Source organism: Aulonocara sp. 'chitande type north' Nkhata Bay, linkage group LG16 (genome assembly GCF_057382095.1).
Source record: "Aulonocara sp. 'chitande type north' Nkhata Bay isolate Kocher_YH1m ecotype deep benthic linkage group LG16, A_spYH_male_GT1.1, whole genome shotgun sequence".
NCBI classification, from domain to species: Eukaryota; Metazoa; Chordata; class Actinopteri; order Cichliformes; family Cichlidae; genus Aulonocara; species Aulonocara sp. 'chitande type north' Nkhata Bay.
The window spans coordinates 38,180,161-38,202,906 of record NC_141359.1 but is presented as its reverse complement, the minus strand read 5'-3'; the positions used below and the strand labels follow the sequence as shown (position 1 = coordinate 38,202,906).

The 22,746-nt window shown below is 39.5% G+C and overlaps 1 protein-coding gene across 2 annotated transcripts in view; it reads left to right on the top strand.

Annotated features, from left to right (window-relative positions):
- ramp1 (receptor activity modifying protein 1) overlaps positions 1–22,746 on the top strand; it is a 64,585-nt gene that overhangs the window by 22,595 nt on the left and 19,244 nt on the right. The window contains exon 2 of one of the 2 annotated variants that reach the window (XM_086267577.1): positions 17,682–17,817. In XM_086267577.1, the coding sequence (XP_086123703.1) occupies positions 17,682–17,817 (136 nt within the window). Of the gene's footprint in view, positions 1–17,678; positions 17,818–22,746 lie in introns of both variants that reach the window. The other variant, XM_086267576.1, reaches the window with a different exon arrangement.

Below are 22,746 nucleotides of genomic sequence, written 5' to 3'. Positions count from 1 at the left end.
TAGTGGCAACGTCCATCTTCTTGTTACAGTTTAGGAACTTGCAACACTGTAGCTATGTTTGATTTGGATCACTTGATGGGATCACCAGTGCATTCAGACAGGGATTAATTAATGCAGAGAGCATCATGTTTTTACTAAGCTGGGGTAAAAATAATCCATAGGCTGAAATGCTTTAACTTCACACTTGTTCCCCAAATACTAACCACAACAATGCGTGCCAAAACATCACTTTCATACGGTGGCCCTGAGAGGCCAAATGGACTGCAACTTAAGAAACCACCAGCAATAAGAAAAACGCTGCAAAAGCACACAAAACACAGCAGAAATAGGAAAAATGACAACGGAAATGGGAAAAAACAGATTTCCAAAAGCACAAGGGAAGTGTTTCTGGGGAGACAATAACCCGACGGACCAGTTGCAGGAAACCAAAACATGCTATGTGTGTTTTATCATGATTCATATAATACTGATGATGGATTTTTAGGCTAATAGTTAGGCTAACACACTTACCTCTCATCTTTTCTTTCGTTCAAGATCCTCCACTTCGTCTAAGTGTCTCCCAGCGCAATTCTTAGCATATTTTGGTTCCTGCAACTGGTCCATCGGGTTATTATCTCCCCAGAAACACTTCCCTTCTGCTTTTTGGAAATCAGTTATTTCCTATTTGCGTTGTGTTTTGTGTGCTTTATATATATATATATATATATATATATATATATATATATATATATATATATATATATATACATATGTGTGTGTGTGTGTTTTATATATATGTAGGGAAAATAATCAATGTTTAAGTGTGGGATGGACTGTTTTTACTTACTTAAAACTGAACTTAATTCAAAGCTTAAAGAACAAAGAGAGGAAAAACAGAGAGAGACTGAAACGTAGGCCCCTGGGCACGAGTTTGTTTCCAAGTACATAATGTCTTTACTTTCCTCTGTGTCTCAGTGTTGAACAGATACTTGGACAAAACAACAAAAGGCAGAAGATTTATGCCTCAATTTGGTTTAAGGGCAGAGCAGGAGAACAGACAATTCTGTGGAGGTTTCTTCTTCGCCTTCACTGCAACATAATCTACAGCTGTACATGTTACAGCCTCTGTAAGCACCCACATTCACCTCAGGTAGGTTACACAGTCAGAAACAGATGGGGTTTTTTTTAAAACTAAAATAGTTTAAAAATATATTTTGCAAAATTTTGAATTATTTAAAATGCAAATCAGACTAATATCAGTAGAAGATTTTGGATAAAATTTTTTGTGTGTGATCAACTATTAATCTGTTAAATCGACATGAGGAAATAATCCTGAAATATTTTCCAAAGGCGAAACATGGAATAAAAATAGCGCGACAGGACTCACACATAGCAGCAGCAGCTCTGTGGTTTAACTTGTGCTTTTGCCCACTTTATAAATCCTCCACTGCAGCACTGAAGTGGAAGAGTGGTTTGGTTTTGCAATCTGCAGCCACTGCTCAGATGCAGCGTGAACAGCCAACACCAAACCCCTGCCCCATAAAAAAGAGAAACTAAATCCAATCAGTCTATAAACTACAGACTAAAGATAGCAGTTTTCCATGAGCGAGTTTATCCCTCAAATCCCAAATCGACTGCTTTGCATTTCAAAGCGGGAAAATAAACATTTTGATAAAAACAGACAAGAATAAACCTCATGCCTTTGGGCGCGTTTGCACCTATTTTCATCCACTCAAAGCTGCGGTAGTTTTCCAACTTTAAATTGATGTTCTGGCATCACAAATGCCAGAATACTGAGTCAGTAGGTGGAATCGGGGATGCCGTAGGTAATCCAGATATCGGTACGGAAAAGTGTGCTAAGCCAGATGCGACTATGGACCCGTCACCTCGGTGTATGATGAGATTTACATGATCTTATTAAGAAGTCCAAAGATGTATTAATCAGCTTATTAAATGTTTGGAGCTTTACGCAGGACGAGGAACACTGGTGCTCTCCATTTTATTAATGTTTTAAAACACAAGAACATTTTATTGTCATCTAATTTAATTGCTAACTATCAGTGAACAGACACCCACACGGGGTCAGTTTATGTTTTTTATGCTTCAGTATGTTTGGTGTGTGAATTTCTGTCTTTTTGTTGCATGTTAAACTTGCCTGCAGTGTCACAGTGACGTGTCAGCACCATTAACCTGTTGTTGTGAGAGACTTTTCAGAGTTTTGATTGCTTAGCCCAGTGTGATTTTGTCCTCATCTATTAAAGAATGATACAAAACAGTAGTTTTAGTTTCGATCAAGACTAGACGGCGAGAAAGCACGGTCGACTTTACACTGAGTCAGGTTATTTTGTTGTAAATCTGCAAATATGGCTCGTCTGTGAAGCACTTTGTTGTACCTGTGACTCTTAAATGTGCTATAGAAATAAAATTGAAATTGAAATTGAAAATTCAAAGTTGACTTGCCTGCTGAGAAATCACTCAAAGCCGTGCCCTAAACCTAACCCACCAGCTCCCAGAATATGTGAGGACAAAAGGCTAGGGTTACCAAAACTGCGGCTGTTGCTCGCAGCCTGCAACAACTTTCTGCTACAACACCTTCACACCGCACAGAGATCTGTAGCATGAACGTGTGTTGATGGCTAAAAAAGAAAAGCTCATTTCTTTTGTTGCCCCCTCCTTCTAAATTATCGTGACAGGGCTACAGCCTTTATCTCCTCCTCGGGGCTTCACCAGCTGCTCACCTCTAATCAAACCTTCTCTGACACTCACTGTGTGTGTGTGTGTAGGTGTGTGTGTGTGTGTGTTTATCACCTTTCTCTCTAAAGTCATTCTGATGTGTTGTATAATTGCATTCATCCACTACAAGCCTGCTCTCTTTTGTTTGTTGGCTGTTAAATGCTTTCTGCCTCTTGGTGCTTCCTTTTGTGTCTCTTTCTCTTGACAGCCTCTCTAAATCACTCCACAGTACACACACGCGCACACACACATGCACACTGTGTAGATTCAGCCACACCGAGCTTTCAATCAAAAACCCAAACTATAATCTAGTCTTTAACCTGTAACTCAAAGGGGCTTCATTTTTGAGTTTTTTCAGTCACATCAGTGTCTGCTGTCAATGTTTCCTCTCGAGCGCATCAGAGGCAGTCTTCGCTCTCGCTCATACTCAGTGGCACGATTCCTCCCGAGGCTCAAAACACCGATTAACACTCCCGATTCTCCTCTTACTCGCTCTGAGACCTTGGTCATTATAAACATGTCCTTGTGTGGCTGCTTGTTGCTCATCAGCCGCGGCCACTGCTTCAATGAAAATAAACAAGCAAACCGGAGCTTTAATACATTTCATAAATATATTCAACTGTGACTCATTATATGCTCATTAGTTTCACTGACAAAACAGATTGTTCATCTCAAAGTTTTTACAATCATTGTGAGCTTATGTGCATATATTTCCCAGCGTGCTCTGCAGTGAGGTTACAATGTTGCAGTGTTTTTGCAGTTTTTTCCCCTTAAATTCAGTTCAGTTTCTTTGCAATGTGTCAGATATATGTAACTGGAGCACCAGTGGTATCATATTTGATGTTATAGAATAGAATAGAATTCAACTTTATTGTCATTGCACATGCACAGGTACAGGGCAACGAAATGCAGTTTGCATCCATCCAGAAGTGCTTTAGCCATGATATAGATATATTACAATATATATTAGCAATAATATAGATATGTAAGTATATTACAGAAATGGGTCTATTATGGTATGTTAAAATGTACACGGTATGAAGTATGTTATGAATATTCTATAACTATAAGTATGTATAGGCTGTAGTGAGTACAAGCTATGTACAGGATATAAATATGAAATAAAAAACTATACAGAAATATGAGATATACAGTTATGCAGAAATGTGAACTATGCAAGTTATAAACAGTTGTAGGATTAAAAATGATCGTATGTACAGAATGATTATCAGTGTGATCTGTCAGCCCTGAACCCTTTATATGTTACTGTTTGTTTAAGATAAGTAAACTGTGAGTAATAAAATGCACAGAATACAAAATGTAGCAAAAATGATATGAATTCAAACTCAATTTCCCCAAATTCCACTCATTTTAAAGCCACCTCTTACAGGATGCTTTAAAATGATCGCCACACCCCTCATGCACTGCTGCACTGTGTATAACTGCTCTGGTAAATAGAAGTCGATCCAAGGAAGAAGAATATGTCTTTATTCTTATGTCTTCCTGTTATCTGCCCTTTGTTTTTGTTAATGTGTTACTGTAGCATTCATCCGCTCATCCGATTGTTGTGTGCCATTTTTCATTAATGTAGAGTATTTATTGTGCGCTATTACCGAAGAGGCCTGGCCAGTCTGAGCAGCCCTTTATCTGTGATGAAAGCCCGGCTCACTGTAATGACTAGCTGGTGACAAATGGAACTCAAGTTGACAGAGCTAAATGTGATGGGCAAATGCACACACACACACACACACACACACACACACACACACACACACTCAAGGACACGCACGCCTTTTAAATAATTGCAACACTGCAAGGTGTGCATGAAGGTGTCAGCCTGACACCTGGCAGAGCACTCAGCCAGCTGTCGGCATTACATCGATTACACCAAGAATGTGTTTAAAACTGTGTGGGGATGGATACTTAACCCCAATAGTTTCCCACTTACTAACCCTTTGTAACAGAGTGTGTTGAAGCTGGCAGCGTGAAAGAAGAACTGATATATTTCCTTACAGCAAGTGTAAGTCCAGAGCGGATACCACGAGAAATGAACCAGCAGGTCACAGAGCCTGTCTAAAGGACCAGGCAGGAGCTATCTGGTAGTTTTAAAGCACCTTTTTACATCTGTGGATGCTAATCACACATTTCAACATCAAAATGAAAGAAGACAATGATCATAGGCAAAGAAGTCAGATGTAGGCCTGATTGCAGACTGTGAACATGCTCTAACAAGACTGTTAAAATCTATAAAAGCAGAAGATGCAAAATCAATAAGCATTTCATGGAAGCAGCGTACAAGGCCTGCTCTGATAGAGGGATATGAACCAATTTCTCCCTCCATCTCTCTGAGTGTGTGCGTGTGTGTACACGCATTAGTGTTTATTCAACACCTGACTACTTTAAATGCAATCAAAGCGGTTCTTACATGGGATAGATAACAATCCCTGAAGCCTAATCCCCGTGATAAAAATCTCATTAGCCTTCACAAATCGTGTTGTTATGAGGGAAACCATGCAGTTATTTATCACCGTGCCTTGTTGCCTGGCCTGTTGCTGGGCATTTAATATGGTTTGATAAATCTATGGGGGACTATTATTTACAGTGAGGGAGCATAAATACAAATAAATCTAATTTATTGACCACTTTTCATGATGTTCAAAACAGTGATGCAGAGAGCTTAGCCTGAATCCACTTCATTATATCGGCGCTCATATGAACCACAAATCCATATAGATCTCCAGGCAGGGGTTATCTAATCACATTAATCACATCGAGTGTAACGATAACAAGCACATTTGTCTGATTATTTTCATTTATTTATTACTGCTAGTTTTCCCCTGTTTATGCCGTATTATTACATCCGAAAAGAACACCAATAAAATATTCAGGCGACGTGTTTGAGCTGTTTATTTTTATTCTGACAGTAAGTTCGGGGTAGGGTCCTGTTAGCTCTCTACACAGAGTAGTGACTGAGAAGCACAAGCACGCTGTGTTTTACTGGAGCTGGAGGCTGAGTGTGATGCTTAACAGTAACAGATCTTCAGTGATTTCCTGTTTCTTTTGCAGAAAAATAGTTTAAATATGAATATGGAAATGGACAATGGTCATTTATATTCTTTTCTTTGTCATAAATGTTCTGTTTTCCTATGCTCAGCTAACTGATTTGCTACATATCGTCCATGATCGTGGCGTCAGTTTTCTTATCTAAATTCAAACGTTCAGGTTTAATGTCGTATCTAAATGTTGGATTAATACTATAAGAAGAACTTTAACAACCATAAAAATGCATAAAATAAAGTAATGATGTAACAACTGATGCAAAATAATGAGTAGAACCAGTCGTAAAATTCTTAAATTATCTTCAAACTTAACAATAGAGTAGAAACAAAAAAGCACTTCAGCCTCTTTAGGTTAAAAACCCAGAGCCTTTATTAAACCCCTAAATTGAAAGCACTCATGAAAAGCTGTAATTGTTTGATGTGAAAATTGAAAGCACTTTGTACGAAGCCACTTTTGTAGCCTTTGTGTGTGTGAGTGTGTAGGAGGGTGTGGGAGTGGGTGAGATTGTGTGTATGCATCTATTTTTCTGATTCTTCAGCTCTTTTTTTTTCTTTGCTGCTGTGGCAGCTTCAAGCGTTGATAATAATGATAAGAGTACCTGGGAGAGAAAGAGGGGCTTGTTGAGCTTCACGGTCATCTCAAGTCACTGCATTGTGAATGGGGTTGTGTGTACGTTGCGCTACGCTCGAGGTTTCTCTGAAGGAAATCATTCCTCTGTTGTTCTCTCTGTCTCTCACTTCAATTATCTGAGAACTTTCCAGGATGTTAGTTCCTACCCTCGAGGTCTCCAGCTGTCTGATTAGGACAGAGAGGTGGAGGAAAGGACTAATTTGTGTGTATGCGAGTGTGAGTGACAGGGCTAGAGGCGAGGCCGTAACAAGATGTAATGACGGCGGCTGATGTATCGCTACCGGCGTTCCTTTCTGCTAATTCGTCACATACTTCACGCACTGCTCGCCAGAAAACAAGCAAGCAGCGATGACTCACTTCATCCAGATCATTTGTATCCAGCTGTGGTAAACAGCCAATTTGTACTCCGCTGGCTTTGTCGCCCTATTGTGTGGTCTCAAAAAGCACTCGCTGATCAGCTGTCGAACATAAAGTGGTAGGTGAAATTACACACCTCGTAGCACATAAGCGCACAACCTTCAGGGTTGGCATTTTGAATTTTCACATCACTGTGGCCAACGTGTGGAAAATTGCTTTCATATTTCATTGTTGCTCTCTGAGACCTATAATTTATATCACAGGAATACAGTAATGAAACTGTGGACTCCACAAGTCATTGGTTCTGTATAACATATTATCAAGTAGATCATTTCTGTATTTCTGTTGTAGAGGTGAGATAAGTAAGTTTAGCTGTGGGACTTCTTAGTTGTATATATAATTTCATACGATGTATCACATATTCATTTAATGGAAATATGAAAGCGTGGTAAAGCTATAGATGGGCTGCCATTAATACAACAACATCACACCACCCATACAATGCTTTATCTGTCACACACACTGCTAATTTAATGACTGGGAAGGGGATTTTTTTCCCCCCACAAGTTTGGCCTGTGGGAACATGTTTGTTTGTCTTTGGGGGGGTTTATGTACATGTTCATAAACTAGCCTACTTCTGTTCAACTATCTGTATTTCAGGCAAAGTAAAAAAAAATCAAGAAGTGGAGGAGAAATAATTGCTGCTTCAGTGCAAACATATTGCAGATTGCTGCAGATAGTTGTGATGAGGTCAGTAACTAACTGAGAGACATAGAGACTAAAACAAACAAAGCAAAACCAGATATATTAGTGGCATCTATTTCAAACTTTGCAAAACATCAAACAAAGTTTGTAATTTTTGCTTTTCTAATCAGTGATGTCACAGTCATCTTTTAATACCCAATCACTGTTGACTAAATAGGTTTTGGGGTTTTTTTTCGGTTACTTATCATTTACCCGTGTATGCATGACTTCCATGTCCAAATACAGCAGGGCTCACATGTTTTTACATGATTCTTAATTAAATAAGCTGGTTGTTTTTAAAATATGTGCATGTCAGAACGGTGGCCATAAAACAACTAATTAGTGACGTGTGAGACGTCTCTGTGGGATTTTAGTCTCTCAGCAAACATTCTTTTCACCGTCCACATACAGAGACCTGCATTCAAAGCTGTTAAAAACTGGCTTGTGATTTTAATATTACTTTTCCATTTGCTGTATCACTGTGGTTCTGGTCATGTTTCTGCCTGCAGAAAAGGGAACACGCATTGATTTTTCTTAGAAGTTTACTGAACTGTGCTACCAGAAACATTCTCTAAACTTTCCTAGTGAGAACAAAGGCACAGGAGCCGTTGAATGTGTGTGCTTTTATAAAAATATGTATAAAACCTGGTTAACTTTATAAAATCTAAATTGAGCCGTCAGATAGGTGGGAAGAGAAACAGGCTTCTGTTTTCCTCTTATCCTCCACTGCTCCCTGAACTGAGATGATTCATGAATATAATGTGCTTTAAAGTCAAAGAAGTGGGTGTTTTGTTATTAAGCTGGGTTATGAAGCAGCATTGGTCAAAACAAAAATTCTGAACAGAGGCCAAAGATAAAGACTTCCTTCTCCATGAATCATCGCTGAGAAAATGATGAAAATGAGACAGGAGGAAGCAGACAGGAGTGACAGAGAGAAGAATGCCCGTCCATTTGTGAACATCAGCTCTCGCGATCTAATTAGTCTTCAGGCTGTTGACAGCAAACATCTGGCTGCCTCTCTCATGCCTGTTTGTCACTTCCACACGGGAAGAAAACGGCTTCATCCGTGATTCAACTCTGTCCTCGAGGAATCTTTTGCAGAACATCTGCTATAGCCGGTGTATCAAGAGTCCATCATTCACAAAGTGCTTTAGCTGGACTTTAAACCACCTGTGTCCTTGTAGCTGTGCTCATCACGTCTGTCACTTAAAATATTGATGACTGCAACGATAAAGTGACAGAGCTATCAAATATAGAGGTTCTTTGCACAGATTATTTGGAAGTAAAACCAAAATGCTGACCCTTATAGTAGCTTTGCATGGTTAACAGTTAAAAAATAATCATTATTTATCTTATACCAAGCCTTTGTGCAGCTTTTCAGTTGATTCAGAGTCTGAAACAAGCTGGTTTAATCCATCCATTTGCTTCAACTTTCACAGTTGTGAAATTTCTTCTGCAGCCAAACTGGGGTTTTGGTTCATTTAAAAAAAAAAAAAAATCCATAAATTCATAATTATTCTTGATTTCTTACACCGCAGGTTTACCTGCACTGTTCCTGTCAGCTGTAGTTTCTTATTTGCATCACAAACATGTGGGAACACTTACTAAAACTTGCAGAACAGCTGAGGGGTGACTGAGACTACATCCACACTAGGCCAGATAGACTTGAAAACGGCGTTTTCGTCTGAAAACACTCCGCGTCCACACTAGCGCTTTTTTAGTCGTTTTCAGAGAGTTGTGCGTCCACATTGAAACAGCCGCAAACACTTACGTTCCAGTCCTACGCATGCGTGAAACGCAAGAAGATTCGGCCTGCCTCATTTCCGTCTGCTGCTTATTTACTTTCCGGCTCTTTGAAACGTCGCTGCAGAATGTTGAGGAAAAGCATGCAGCGAGTTTTTTAAATGGACTAACAATGAGGTGGAGTTGTTGCTGCGAGTAACACAAAAGTACAAAGTTGCAAAAGTGAGTGAGAATTAAATAAGTTTGAAGAAAAGCTCTCTGCAGCATGTACAGACTGATATTAATCTTTAATAGGACTGTCAAACAAAACAACTGCTGTATAATGTCCTCCGCTATCTTTTTTTAATTGGTCACATGACTGCATCACATGATGCGTCATCATTTTAGAAAGTCTGCGTTTTCACTGTCCACGCTGCAACACAAACGCACCGTCTTCAAATGTATGCGTTTTCAAGAGCGTTTTCAAAACGCTGCGTTTTTCCTTGGGGAAAACGCCGTCTCAGTGTGGACGAGAGGCCAAAACGGAGAGAAAACGATGCGTGTGGACGTAGCCTGAGACAAAGTTTCAGAAACATTAGCTCTAACAGGCTGATGATGACAGTCACATTATTACTGACAAATACACAGAGATACATAAGTAACTTTTGGTCTGTCACAAATAAAATTCACAGGATGGCGATAAGATGAAGGAAGTATTGCGGGGCTAGTATTGTCTGCCTCCCACGCTCACAGGCATGCTTTCCAATCACAGGAGATCAAATTGTCTGCTGCAGAGGCCACAGCTGAAACTTTTGAAAATGCCCCCAATCTGCTTCATCAAGCCATCATCAAGCATTGCACTGAATTTGCATTTTACTCCCAGGAGCTGCTTCCTCTGCCAAGCTCTGCTGCTGTGTGTACCACTGCCGGATGCTGCTGAGGAACATGTTAGTAATTCATGAGAAAACAACCTCTGACTTAACAAAATGCTACAGATTACATTTTTATTCATGCTTATTTGTCGTGGCTGGTGGTTTCTGGTGTTCATGGTTTCTAATGTGGTTTGTTATAAAACTATTTGCAAACTGTGTCTAAAACTAAAATGGGATCATAGAGGATTCTGTGTAATGTTCTGGAAACATCTTGCACTGCACGGAGATTTTTCACATCCCAGTGAAAAACTAGTCTTCCACTTTCTCCCATTCATTAGATGTTTCAAAAAGGAAATTTTCCACAGCTTCAACATCTTTTACATTCTGGGAATGAGTCAGAGCAGAAAAATGAAATAAAAAAAAGTCCAATTCCACAGACAACATGTTTTGAAGTGTGGCTTCATCTATATTTAGACATTTACTTCATCTGACTAGAATATCGTCATCTGCTCCTGCACTCCTCTTTCTGTGTTTGCTTTGAATGAAGTACCTGAATTTTTCACTGATGTTCTGCTCTGTGTTAAACTATCTGCCTTAATGTTGCATTAATTTCCTGCTTGATTCTCACATATTGTTTCTGCGTAGCTTCAAACACTGAAATATTTTGCAGTGTGATGGAACAACAGCAGATTGTGAACTGTGAAGCTAGACGTCAGGACCTGTGTGTTTGGGCATTCACTAACATTTCATATGTGAAAATTCACTGCTCTGAGGAAATCTGATGGTCAAAATCATAACTGTGAAGCACGCAAACACAAACACAAACAGATACATTCTTTCAGCAGTCAGTTTGTGAGATGCAGCTCCTTTGTCTCGCTGCAAGGCTTGTTGTTAGTGTCTTTCTGAATTTAGTCACTTATTTAGCTTGCATGATGATGAGCACGCAAAACAGATTATAAATAGATAGATAGTTCAATGCTATCTCTCTCGCACACATAATAACACACATAAACAGAGCATCCTGAAGCAGCATGGGATTCTTAGAGACAAAGAAGAAATAGTGGAGTGTTAAAGATCAAAGACACTGGCATGCACATGGAAAACTATGCCATCTTCTTATGTATTAGTTACCCTTACTAATTAAGATCAACAGCATACTTGCACCTATAACAACATCCTTAATTCATGGGAAAAGACATTTCAGGCCGCTTCACTTTAAATAATCCCAACTCAGAAGAGACAAACTTTTCCCCTTAAACAAGAGGAATGATTGAAGGAAGTAATTACCTCCATCAAACAGGAGGAAATTACAGGAAGGAAGGGCAAGTCAACACGGTGAAGAAAAAACTTTTTTACAATCAGAAAATCAATTTCTAGAAATAAATTTGTCTCCAGCGTCTGCTTCTTGTCTGAGGATGGAGGATAAGGTGCAGATGTGAAAGTCTAAAGGTGGCATTATTTTTAGTTGCAGCTCGAAATCAATACGTGGTCGCGGGAGAAAATGGGAAAATCTTCAGTCAATCACGACCTTTCCTTCAGATTCATCATGTTCTGCCTTTGCTCTGTGTGTCTGGAACATAAAATTGATTTGACAAGAAGAGGTACATGTTAGAGCAACAGGACAGGGCATCTCGTGTTAAAGAAAAAACTTTTTATCAAAGACACTTTGGGATATTTCAGTCCAACTATTTGTCAAGTTACCCAAGAAAAGATCAGGCAGATAAATGTTATTCCAAGTTGAGTTTGTTTTTCCATTGGACTGGAAGATAAATGTAGAGTTTCCACACGACCAGGAAATGCTGATATCTTCTGTTGCTACATTACCAACCACTCTGTTTCTGGTTGAAGACAACCTAATGGAAGGTTTTTGGCCACAGTGCTGCTGCCTCCCCAGGTCTCATACTGGCAGCAGTTCCTGTATTTAAATACCCGATAAATTAACTGGTAGAATGAAGCAAAACTGGGTCGAAAACGTGACAGGTCTACGCTGAAAATGAGTCTGCATGTGACAAATGTGCAATATGGCCCTTTTCTTACTGTGTGTGCAAATTTGGCTAATTTTGCTGTAGTGGTCAAATAATACCTCATACTATACTTGTGATCCATACAGAATTTATTTAGTACACATCAGTATGTAATTTCTTGCTTCTCTTAGGCTTTCTCACAAATCAGTTAGCTAAGTTAGCCCACTCACTGTGGAATTTATCATGTGAACATGGTCTTAGGGTCTTGCAACCACTACTGATTGCTGGATGTAAATTTAAACAGAGAGACCAACCAATTTATGCACTATGAGGCTTATTGTGCTCAGTATTTGCAGACGCTTGCTTTCAGGTGAAGGTTTGAGGAGTGTGGAAACATACATTTTATGTAAGAGAAGGCTAAAAGGCTAACAACACCAATGCAGAAGCCCCTTAAAGCTGCATTCTCTGCAGGATACAACGCTACTGGTGCCAAATCACAAAAACAGTTGCGTCAAAACCCCCAAAATCAGACGAACCCCTATGAGCAAGCACTTGGCGACAGTGAGAAGCAAATTCTTCCTTTAAACAGGAAGAAACCTCCGGCAGAACCAGGCTCAGCGAGGGGCGGGGCCATCTGCCATCAGAGAAGAAAAGGAACATCATCTTTAGCTCACGAGTGTCCAGTTTGTCTCAGTTTCAAAATTCAGTGGCAGCTATGATGAAAACAATAACCAACCAATGGCTGATGTAACGGATCATTTTTTGTGTTGTAAATTAAAAATGATTTTCCCTTCTCCCTGCACAGACCTGATTCTACAATAACATCATCAAAAATCATCCTTTCATCCCTTCATATTTCAAACTCCCCATCACTTGGATGGGAATCATTTTGGGGCACTTACTCAAACTAGTTATCCTCAACAGGCACTTGTGTGGATTCACACCTCACTTTTGTTTAAACAATGAAGGCAGCCACTGTAAATGGTCACAGTTTTGCTTGTTGTGCCAGTTCCTCAGTGGAAATCAGTAGCAACCCCGTCCTCAGTACGGCATCATGAAGAATTATGTAGATGTTGGGCAAGTGTGAAAAACACAATTTATGGCCAACGAAAGCATTCATCATTAATAACGGGAGTAGGGAGTAGAGCCACCTTTATTAATCATAGTGGAAAATAAGGGAGTCCAACATGTGGGAGTCAGGACTTTGTGATCCAGTGCATATTTGTGCTTAATCTATTTTTAACCATAACAAACTGGTTTTGTTTTATAAACCTAGCAATAACTCTGTGCAGAAAATACTGAAATGGTTGCATTCTGATGCTTGTGTTCTGTTCTGGTCAGTTTGAAGTGTTGGAATTACTGTCAGGATGTGATAGAGAAAAAAATATGGAAAAATCTCTATTTCTCTGTTTCAGCCTCCGTTTCTTCTCTCTACACCATTTCTGTCTCGCAAACATGTTCACTTGATCCTACTCTTTGATCACCATCTTTGAATCCGGTCGTGTGAGCCTTTTCATCCTCTTTCCTCACAGCGGGACTTTTAGTGTGAATGTACACAAGCTGTTTGCTCATATTTCCTCCACTTTGTACAGATTTGTTTTTAAACCATCCTCATGATGATACTGTGTAGTGCCCCAAAGTCCCTTTGCTCTGCACCAACAGACAAACACTGACACGTGTAGTTGTAATAAATGTCATGCGCGCAACCCACAGTTGCATTTTCCTTACAGCAGTGTAAGATTTATTCCCAAGAGTATTGTTACAACAAAGAAGTAATCAACCAATCAATTGACTTACTTTTTAAGTTTATTTGTAAACTTGCTCATTTTTGATAGAAAATAATTAGTCTCAAGTCTTAGTTTCTTCTGAAGAAGCTATTCTGTGGAATAGATCGCCTCTGTGTAAAGCATGTATTTACTGCCATTATCAGACCTTTTTACCTTGAAGGCTTTTAAAGATAAACAGTCGTACAGGGGTTTCTTATTTGAGCCTCTTTTATTTTCACTTCATATCATTCATGCAGATGATGAGCTAATATTATACTGGGAAAAAGACAGCCAGAAAGCATCCTACATCGTTACAGAGGCAGATGCTTACTAAATCATGTCAACCCAGCTCCTCCTGTGATGGAAGGAACTTGAAATAGTTGAAAAAAGACATTTTTGTTCTGCCGTAGTAACATTTTGGGAAAGGCTCTGTTGCAACAGGCCTGTCACCGCTACACAGAGCTCTAAAAGTCAAATAATCAAAGAATCTTAAAGTGGACCCTGAACTCGATGGGGATCCAGGGTAGCTGAATTAGCGAAGGTGTGATTTGTGAATACTGAGACGACTCGCAGCGCTGTTGTGACCAACCTTTAGACGCTCCAAAGAGACTTTGTTAAGAGAACGCTGAGTCAAATGCTTCCCCAAAGATCTGCCACTTGAGGATATTCTGAGGACACACAACGTTCCTCTTTACAACACGTTCTGTACAACTGGCCTGTTTGTTTGTGTGGGTTGCTGGGGGTTTGCATCATGCAGTGAATTCTCCTACAGAACAATCCTGATTTGTTGTGCTGCCATCAAGGTGTTTCTTTAAGATAAGCAACAAGGCTTGTGCTCATCTTCATGTTTTTTGTTCATTTTTGTGGCAGTGTTTGTTTGAGTGCTTTGAAAAAATGGAACTTATTCTCTTACAAATAAACCAGTTTCACTCCTGGTGTTAGCAGAATACAACCAGTCACCAGTCTAAATCACCTGTGGGCTCTCCTTTGCATTAACTAGCACCGAAACAACAACCAGCTTCCCAAAAACATCATGTGTTTAATTGTGATACTTTCTGATATTTTAACACTAGATGTAAATTAAAGCTGTGACTTGACCTTAATATAGTTTCCATTTATTAATTTCAGATATTCTGAAGCACACAGCGATGTAAGATCAAAAAGTGTTTGCATATATCTCAAAATTCTATATTGTTGTTACTAATGAGTCCTAATAAGTACACTAAAATTCACAAAATGGTTTGTCCACTTCACAAAACTCCCAGAAGACTCCAGAAGTAATAAGATTTCAGCAAGCTGCCAAAGGAGGGATTAATAGAGACGAATATAGAAGATTCACTGGGAAAAGGAAAACAGCTGAATAGAAATGAAGGCGGTTGTAATAAGAACGCAAAACAAGACAAAAGGTGATAAAAGGCTTAGGGAGTGAGTAAACGCTGGAGGGAAACAGGAAGAGGAAGAATAATGAAAGAGATTGATTTCTGTGTCGTGATAATTCAGTATTTCCTTTTAGCAAAATACCGCCGTGGAATTTATTGTAGAAATATATATTGTTTTCTCTTTTTTAACAGTTAGTTGTGCAGTTTTGTGGGAGACCTTTTAATGTGAAAATCTCCGTCCTGAGACATGACTTCATTGGTAGTGTCTACCTTTAAAAAAGAGACGTCTCTATATGCTGGTCAAAGTAGAAGGTTATCGTGTTTAAATTATGCATTTGTTATTTTCGGGGAGTGAGCACTAATAATTAGTATTATGAGTAATTATGAGTAAGATGTGCTTTAGAGTGATGTGGGTGTCACATACAGGTTGGAAGATCAGTAGAGAGTGTCAGAAAAAGAGATGGGCAGTAACGTGTTAAAAGTAATGCGTTTGAGTATCGAGTAAAGTAAGGGATTACTATTGCAAATAATTAGATTACTGTTACTCTCCCATAAGCACGCTGCGTTAGAAAACCGTGATGTTGTTTGTGAGAGTGTCTCATGACAATGACGTATGAGCGTGCAACGTCCGTGGCAGCAACAGACGTGTGTAGATCAACAATAGATAATATGGAGGAAGCCGGATGTGTGGAAGTACTGACATTACTACAAAAACATTAGTCCCCTGTTCACTCTGCGTGGGAAGAAAACTTCTTTCTACAACGAAAAATTTAACTTCAGATCTGAGCAAGCTCCATGCACGCTGCCACAGGAATGTGAAATTCACAGAGAAACCCTCGGATCCCCCCACTGACATGACCGCTGCGGCACCGGGCAAACCTCCCACTCCTGCTAAACAGGTGGAAATAGATTTAAGAGTGACAGGACTCAGTGCTGCTGAGCCTTTGATTTTATTTATTTTTGCTGTGTTTTACTTGCATCTGTTTGAAAGTTTGCTGGAAAATTTGCAGAATTTGCTTGATGCTTAAAATTAAAAGATTAAAACTAATAAAACAAGTTTTGATTCAACTTTATATGATGGGTTATGCTGAAAAAATTAGAATTGGCCTGAAATGTCTTGAGGTTGTGTGTCATGTTTTTAAAAAGCAACTAAGTAATAAAGTAACTAACTGCTTTTGAAAATCAGTAAAGCAACGATAACTTTCTTTTAGAAGTAATCAGTAATAAGTAACTAATTACTATTACAACACTGGTCAGAAAGAGTTCAAGTTGTCAAGTTTATGACTGTGATGAAAAAAGAAAGCTGAAGCTGTCAGATATGTAAGAAGAACACCTTAAAAATATAATATTATAAATTAATGTAGTTATCGATTTATTGTCGGTTCTACATTTTTTACCTTTAATGGCCTTCATTGGTCGATACATAATTACTTTTACGCCCGAACTCTAAAGTCTGTTTTTAATTCCTAATACTTACATTCAACAAACCTTCCAGTTTTATTCGTCTCTGTTGTGACTGATAAAAAAATAAAAAGCTGGGGCTTCAACGTTGCAACAACGTTGCAACAAATTGAAACTCTTTTTTTTACTCTTGCATAACAAAAATTTACAAATCTGTGAAAATGCTGATATTTAGCATCTCATTTGCATTTTCAGCCTAACGTTTCTGAAATGCAGCGTGTCACTGCAGGAGAGGTTTTATATTTGACCTTGTGACTCTTCACCCTGTTTGTTTCTGAGTAATTTGGCTGAATAATCTGAGCATTTACACCCACACGGGCAGGGAAATAAACAAAGGTTGAAAAGTTAACTAGTGAGGTGTAAAAGCACTGATACTCTGAATGCAGAGAAATTACCAATTTCCTTAAGCCCAGAGCTTTTATGTGGAGCTTACCACAGCTGCAGTCTTCTCGCATTATTCTTTTACGACATGTCGTTTTTAACCGATACTACTGTATCTTGAATGGGTGTTACCAAACATCTTTGCCATCACATACTTTCTTACCTGCGTTACATCATTTGTCACACAGTCCTTCTGTTAATATGTCAAAGTGTCCCTCTCAGCATCTGGAGCACTCTCCCTCATGTCCACCAAGAATTTACCGGAAACGTTGGTGTTCAGTTTGTCTCGTCTGTCTCTCATCTGTCTGTTTGTGGTTTTGGAGGTCTTGTACGGCAGTGATAAAGCTTACACTGTGTCAGCAGACTGTCATCTTCAACAGATGGGGAAATGGATCAGTTTGCATTGATCCACAAAAGGTGGCAGCAGTTACAGACACTCTCTTGAGTGTTGCCCTCTGCCGTCATCCCGCTGCGGCCAGAGCTCTTTGCATTACACTTTTTAAAAGTTGGAAAAAGTTGTTAGCCCTGCACTGAATTATGCATTGTGCTGCGATCCAACTTACATTCAGCCCACTTTCCTTCATTATTCTAACGCCGTCCTTCCCTTTTCTTCCCTCCCCTTTCTCTCAGCAGCGTCTCAGTGTGTGTCAGCGCTGGGCTGCGGACCTCACTACGAATACGCTATTGAGGATTTCTGCCTGGGCAAGTTCAGACTGGACATGCAAGAGCTGGATCAGAGACACTGGTGTAACTGGGAGGACACAGTCGAGTGAGTGGGATAATCACAGTCTCATGCACACATGCACACAAAGAGAGAGAGAGAAGCAGCCAGACATGAATGAAATCTGTTTTATATTCACACTAACACGAACAGGACATGGTGACATTTTGGTGAGGCATTAAAAAGCAATTTCATCCTTTTTTTGTTAGGTTTTATGCACTTAGAGCAATAAAAATGCTTAAATTGTCACTGTGATGTCTTCCAAAAAGCCTTGGTTTCATTCTGTTATCACCACACAAAACACATGATTTTTTTAAATTAATAATCCTCCTGTGTTTTTTTTTTAATCGAAACAATAAGGCAGCGATACATCGTTACATAAAAAATCTGTATATTTGTTCATCCCTCACTTGAGCTGTTGCATTTTTTTCAGCTTTGGTTAGAGTCCAAAGGCTGATTATGTACTGAGTGAGAGACTACAGAGAAAGACAGTGAGTTGGAAAAAGGGGGGTAGAAGGGATTCAGAGAAACAGTCTGAACAAAAGCAGCACGCCTCTGGCATAAACACAGATCTTTTTGTGCGTGAGCAAATATTATCTTTGTGCTCGCTGCAAAAAACGGCAGCATCGACACAGCTTTTCAGATTTGCTTTTACAATTTGAGAACATAAATTACAATTAAGTAATCACATAAATACCCCCCCCCCCCCCCCCCCCCCCCACACACACACACACACACACCTCCCACCTGACTGTGTTTTAAGAACATGTTTGTATTTAAAACGGTCAGCTGTCTCCATCAGGTCTGACCTTACTTTGCACAAATAAACTCTATTTTCATACCTTCATCCGTCTGTACCTGCGATAACACTGAGTAATTGCTGAGATCTGGCATCTTAGAAATAGAATTTAGTTTAACAACGGAAAAACTTTTCAAACAATTAGATCTCGAATAACATTTGAGTACGTGTCTGATGCTGCATTTTCATTTGCACTTGCACGACATGTAGTGAGAAGACTGTGCCAGGACGCTGTAAGTAGTTTTTTATTAAAATAATAAACTAAACACATCCAGGAACATGTTCAGTACTGTGCAAACGTCTTGAAAAATCCCTCATTTCATTAGATTTTGCTTCCAAGGAGCCAGACTTTCTTCTGATGGTCTTGAGTAATAGTTCTCCAGGATTTGTGAAGGGGTTTTGGACATATAAAAAGTATAAAAGTGGTCACAGCAAATATTTACTGACCTTATATTCTATGTGTTTGCAAATGTTTCAATAAATCGCTGCACCTATTGGCCACTTTTCTAGCAAAGTTTAGAGAAATGCGTGGTGACTTTTATGCAGTGCTGTATGTTTATATATTCAGATAAATGTTAGTTTAACCCTTCTGCAGGGTCTTTTTAGTGATATCACTGCTTTCCAAGGTCCTAGCAATAAATTTGGTCAAATTTATCTGGATGTAGAAGTCATTAAACCGTAGGGTTTAAGTGCGTGCATTATCAAAGATCTCAGGGAGACTTAAAAACCAGATAAAAAGCATGTAATTATCAAACTTTTCTTCTGTTTTTCAAAAGGTTTGCTCTGTCGTGATTAAATGTGCATAACTTTTCCTTCAAGGGTAAACGCAGGGTTTATTTGCCAGTAATGATTTATGTGTTATATCATGTCAGCATTTAATTTAAGTTAAAAAATAACCTTATTTCTTTAATCTGTAGACCTTGTTCCACATACTCGAGAACCATGATGTGTTTAGTAGACTATCTGAGCTCATTTAAACATCCTCATCTTGCTGCTCTACAAGAAATACACTTCAAAGGTTACTTCCACACGTGCAGTTTATCAGTTCATCGACGCTTGTGTACAAATACTGGACAACTTTGTAAATCCCAAATAAAAAAAGGTTTTATCAAATGTATGTAGTATTTAATTTCTCCATAATTTATATATATTTTTTGGTCTGAAACAAAACAGGAAGCGGGAAAAGAAAAAAAGGAAAAAGAAAAAAAAGGGAATGACGGACCGAAATGTCAAAAACGGTCCAGCTGAGTAAGAAAGGTCAAATATCAGGACAGTCGCTCCCCTTCGAGGAAGTGCTGCGTTCGGGCAAAGATTCCTCTGGAGAGTTCTAATTCAGTTCCAATGACATTTTGTCTGTGTGTGTGTGTGTGTGTGTGTGTGTGTGTGTGTGTGTGTGTGTAGGGGCAGTTGCATGGGGCTCCTTCCTACCACTCAGTGTGCCTCAGCTGTTAAAAGTAGTAACGTTCCTCAGCTATCTTGTCTCACTTCTGTCCTCTGCTGTCACAACTATCACATCAGCTGGGGTTTATACGCGGCTCCCACCGCATCGAATACTTAACACTGTCCTTATGTTCACTGCAGCATACATTATTAAATGCCTCTGCGTATTTTCCTCACAATACTTCTATTAGATGTCTGAAGCTTTCGCACAGGAAAAAAAAAGGCTCAAAGGCCGCCTAACTGACTTTGCATGCCCATCTATTTCTGCATTACGGCATAAATTTAATTAAATACAGTATTTCATCTTTATTTTATCTTTACAGCTATCTCCTCTTTCATCTGATGGAAAGGGGAACAGCTTCTTTTTTTTATCCCTCATAACTACAGTCAAATGTTTTTCTATTTCCTTCATTCCCCTGCTTCTTCCACAATCCCTTCTGCTCCATATTTTAATGTGTTTTCCGTTGCTCCCTATCATCCCTTTTCCCCTCTGCTGTATTATTTCCCTCTGCAAAGTTGCTAATGCTATATTGCACGTCCTCTTTTGGTTAAGTAACATCTCAAATACATTTGGTATCCCCGAGTCCCTCGTGCAGCTATTTTTGTGTCACAGCACTATTTGTTCCCCTGTCGAGAGAGTGTGCTGTAACGTCCCCCATCTCGTCCAGAGTGACGCCCTGCGCAGATACCGCATCATTGCTCAATAACACACCATAAATTAGAGACATTTTGAGGCTGGTGGAGGAAACAGGTGCATTGCACGATCCATTGCACCGATATGAGTTTGACTCGCAGGTGACGGCACTAATCACCGAGCTGCTGTAAAGCTCATCAGCAGAAAATCCAGTCACATCTTTGCATTCCTGATCGGTCTGCAGCGTGTGAGATGCAGCCGTCACCGTGTGATCATTTTAAATAAGATGACCTCCTGACACAAGACTTTTTAGGGAGGTGTGCTTAAATAAGCGTATTTTCCACAGGAGCCAGTTTGATTCTGTGAGAGTGACGATAACAACACTGCCACAGAGCCAATCAGCAAGAAAATGCTTTTGCAGCCTTTGCAAGAAAGAACGAGATAATTGAAATATCTGAGGCGCTCGCATGATGTGACCTTTACTTTTTTTTTCCCTCCAGCATCGTAGCGTTCAGATAAACCTTCTGCATGCATTTCAAGAGATTTTCCCGTGTACTAGAGATAAAACTACAAGTTTTATCTACATGCTGGCAAATCGTAAATATTTTACAGTTTTTGAATTAATGCTGTTAATGTTTAGCATCATTAATATTCTTTTTCTTCCTACCATCCATCTGCTGTGTTTCTTGGGTTAGTCAGCTAATCGTGACACGTTGATGCATTGCTGTGCTCAGTGTAGCTTAGCATAGCCCCCAGCGTGCACACACTCTCTTTCTTTCACTGTGCAGACATTTGTTCTGCAACACTCTGATAATTGATTTATTTTGCTAGAGTTGTCTAATCTCTCACAGCGTACGTCAGGGCCTGTGCTAATTTTTGACTATGCTGCATTCATGTGCAGCAGTTTAAATGTTGCCTCATAATTTGGATCTGCTCACCGTGTTTAATCGAATCTATAGCTCAAGTTTCACGAGTGAAATTCACGAGGTCAAATGTGAGCGTCGAGCCTGTGCACGGTAATGACGTTTAAATGTTAAGTGCAGGACGTGTGGCTCAGTGAGTCCATTTAACATCCGCTGTCGAGCTTGTTTAGACACTTTCAGCATCGCTGCGCGAGGACAGGAAAAAGAACACAATCATCTCATCACTGCTGAAAGTTAAAAACACAAACAAAAAAACTGTAACGCCTCTTTGCCCCCAAAGAATTACAGCTTGCATAAAACAGAGCAAAGAATTGGAAAAGGAAAGTAGGCAACCTGGTTCCTCAGAGGCAGAGGAAAAGACGCCGATGCTTATTTGTACATCCAGAACGACAACAGGAAGATGCAAAAACAACAATGCGTTTTTAATGTCCCCACAACTAGAGGAAGTGTCAGCGGCACCGCCAGTTTATCAGCAGTGGGATCTTTAATTGAAACTAATCAACTTATTGTGCTACGTGATGCCCTGCTGTGGTTTTGTGCATGTCGCTGTCATGGTGGTTTTGTGGCAAACTGAAAAGCAGAATGCTGATGAAATGAATCATTTGGCCTGCCAGCACTCAGGTATGAATGAGACACTTAGCAGATGGAAAAAAATGACACGTCCACGATTGCAGATGGGAGGCTGATGGGAAGACAGACAACCAGCGGAAGACACGAATGATAACGTGTCACCATCCATGTTCAGTTTTTTCCATTTTCAAACACTTTGATGACACCACTTTAAAAATTTAGACACTAAAAGATTCTCTAAATGCTATAAACAACTGCAAAAAAAAAGCAAATCGTTCTGATTATTATTTGGAGTGCTCTGATAAATGAAACTACATATGTCATTGTTCTTTCTCTCATTAATCCTTGCAAAAAATCAAATTAAAGCTATGACAGCGTTTTATAATTATTCAGCCTGTGGCCCTGCTGGAGCTGCTTGTTGTGTCTCCACAGAAAACACTTACAGCAGTCCCATCATATGAGCTGCGATCAAAAGGCTCAGCATCTGTAAAAACTGAGAGCCATATCTGATTCAAATTTCGCCTCTTTGAGGTCATCTCTCGGTGTGCCACGGAACTGCTTCCAGCAGAGCTGCTATTTTTAGACCCCTCCATGGAAGTCTCATCCTGACC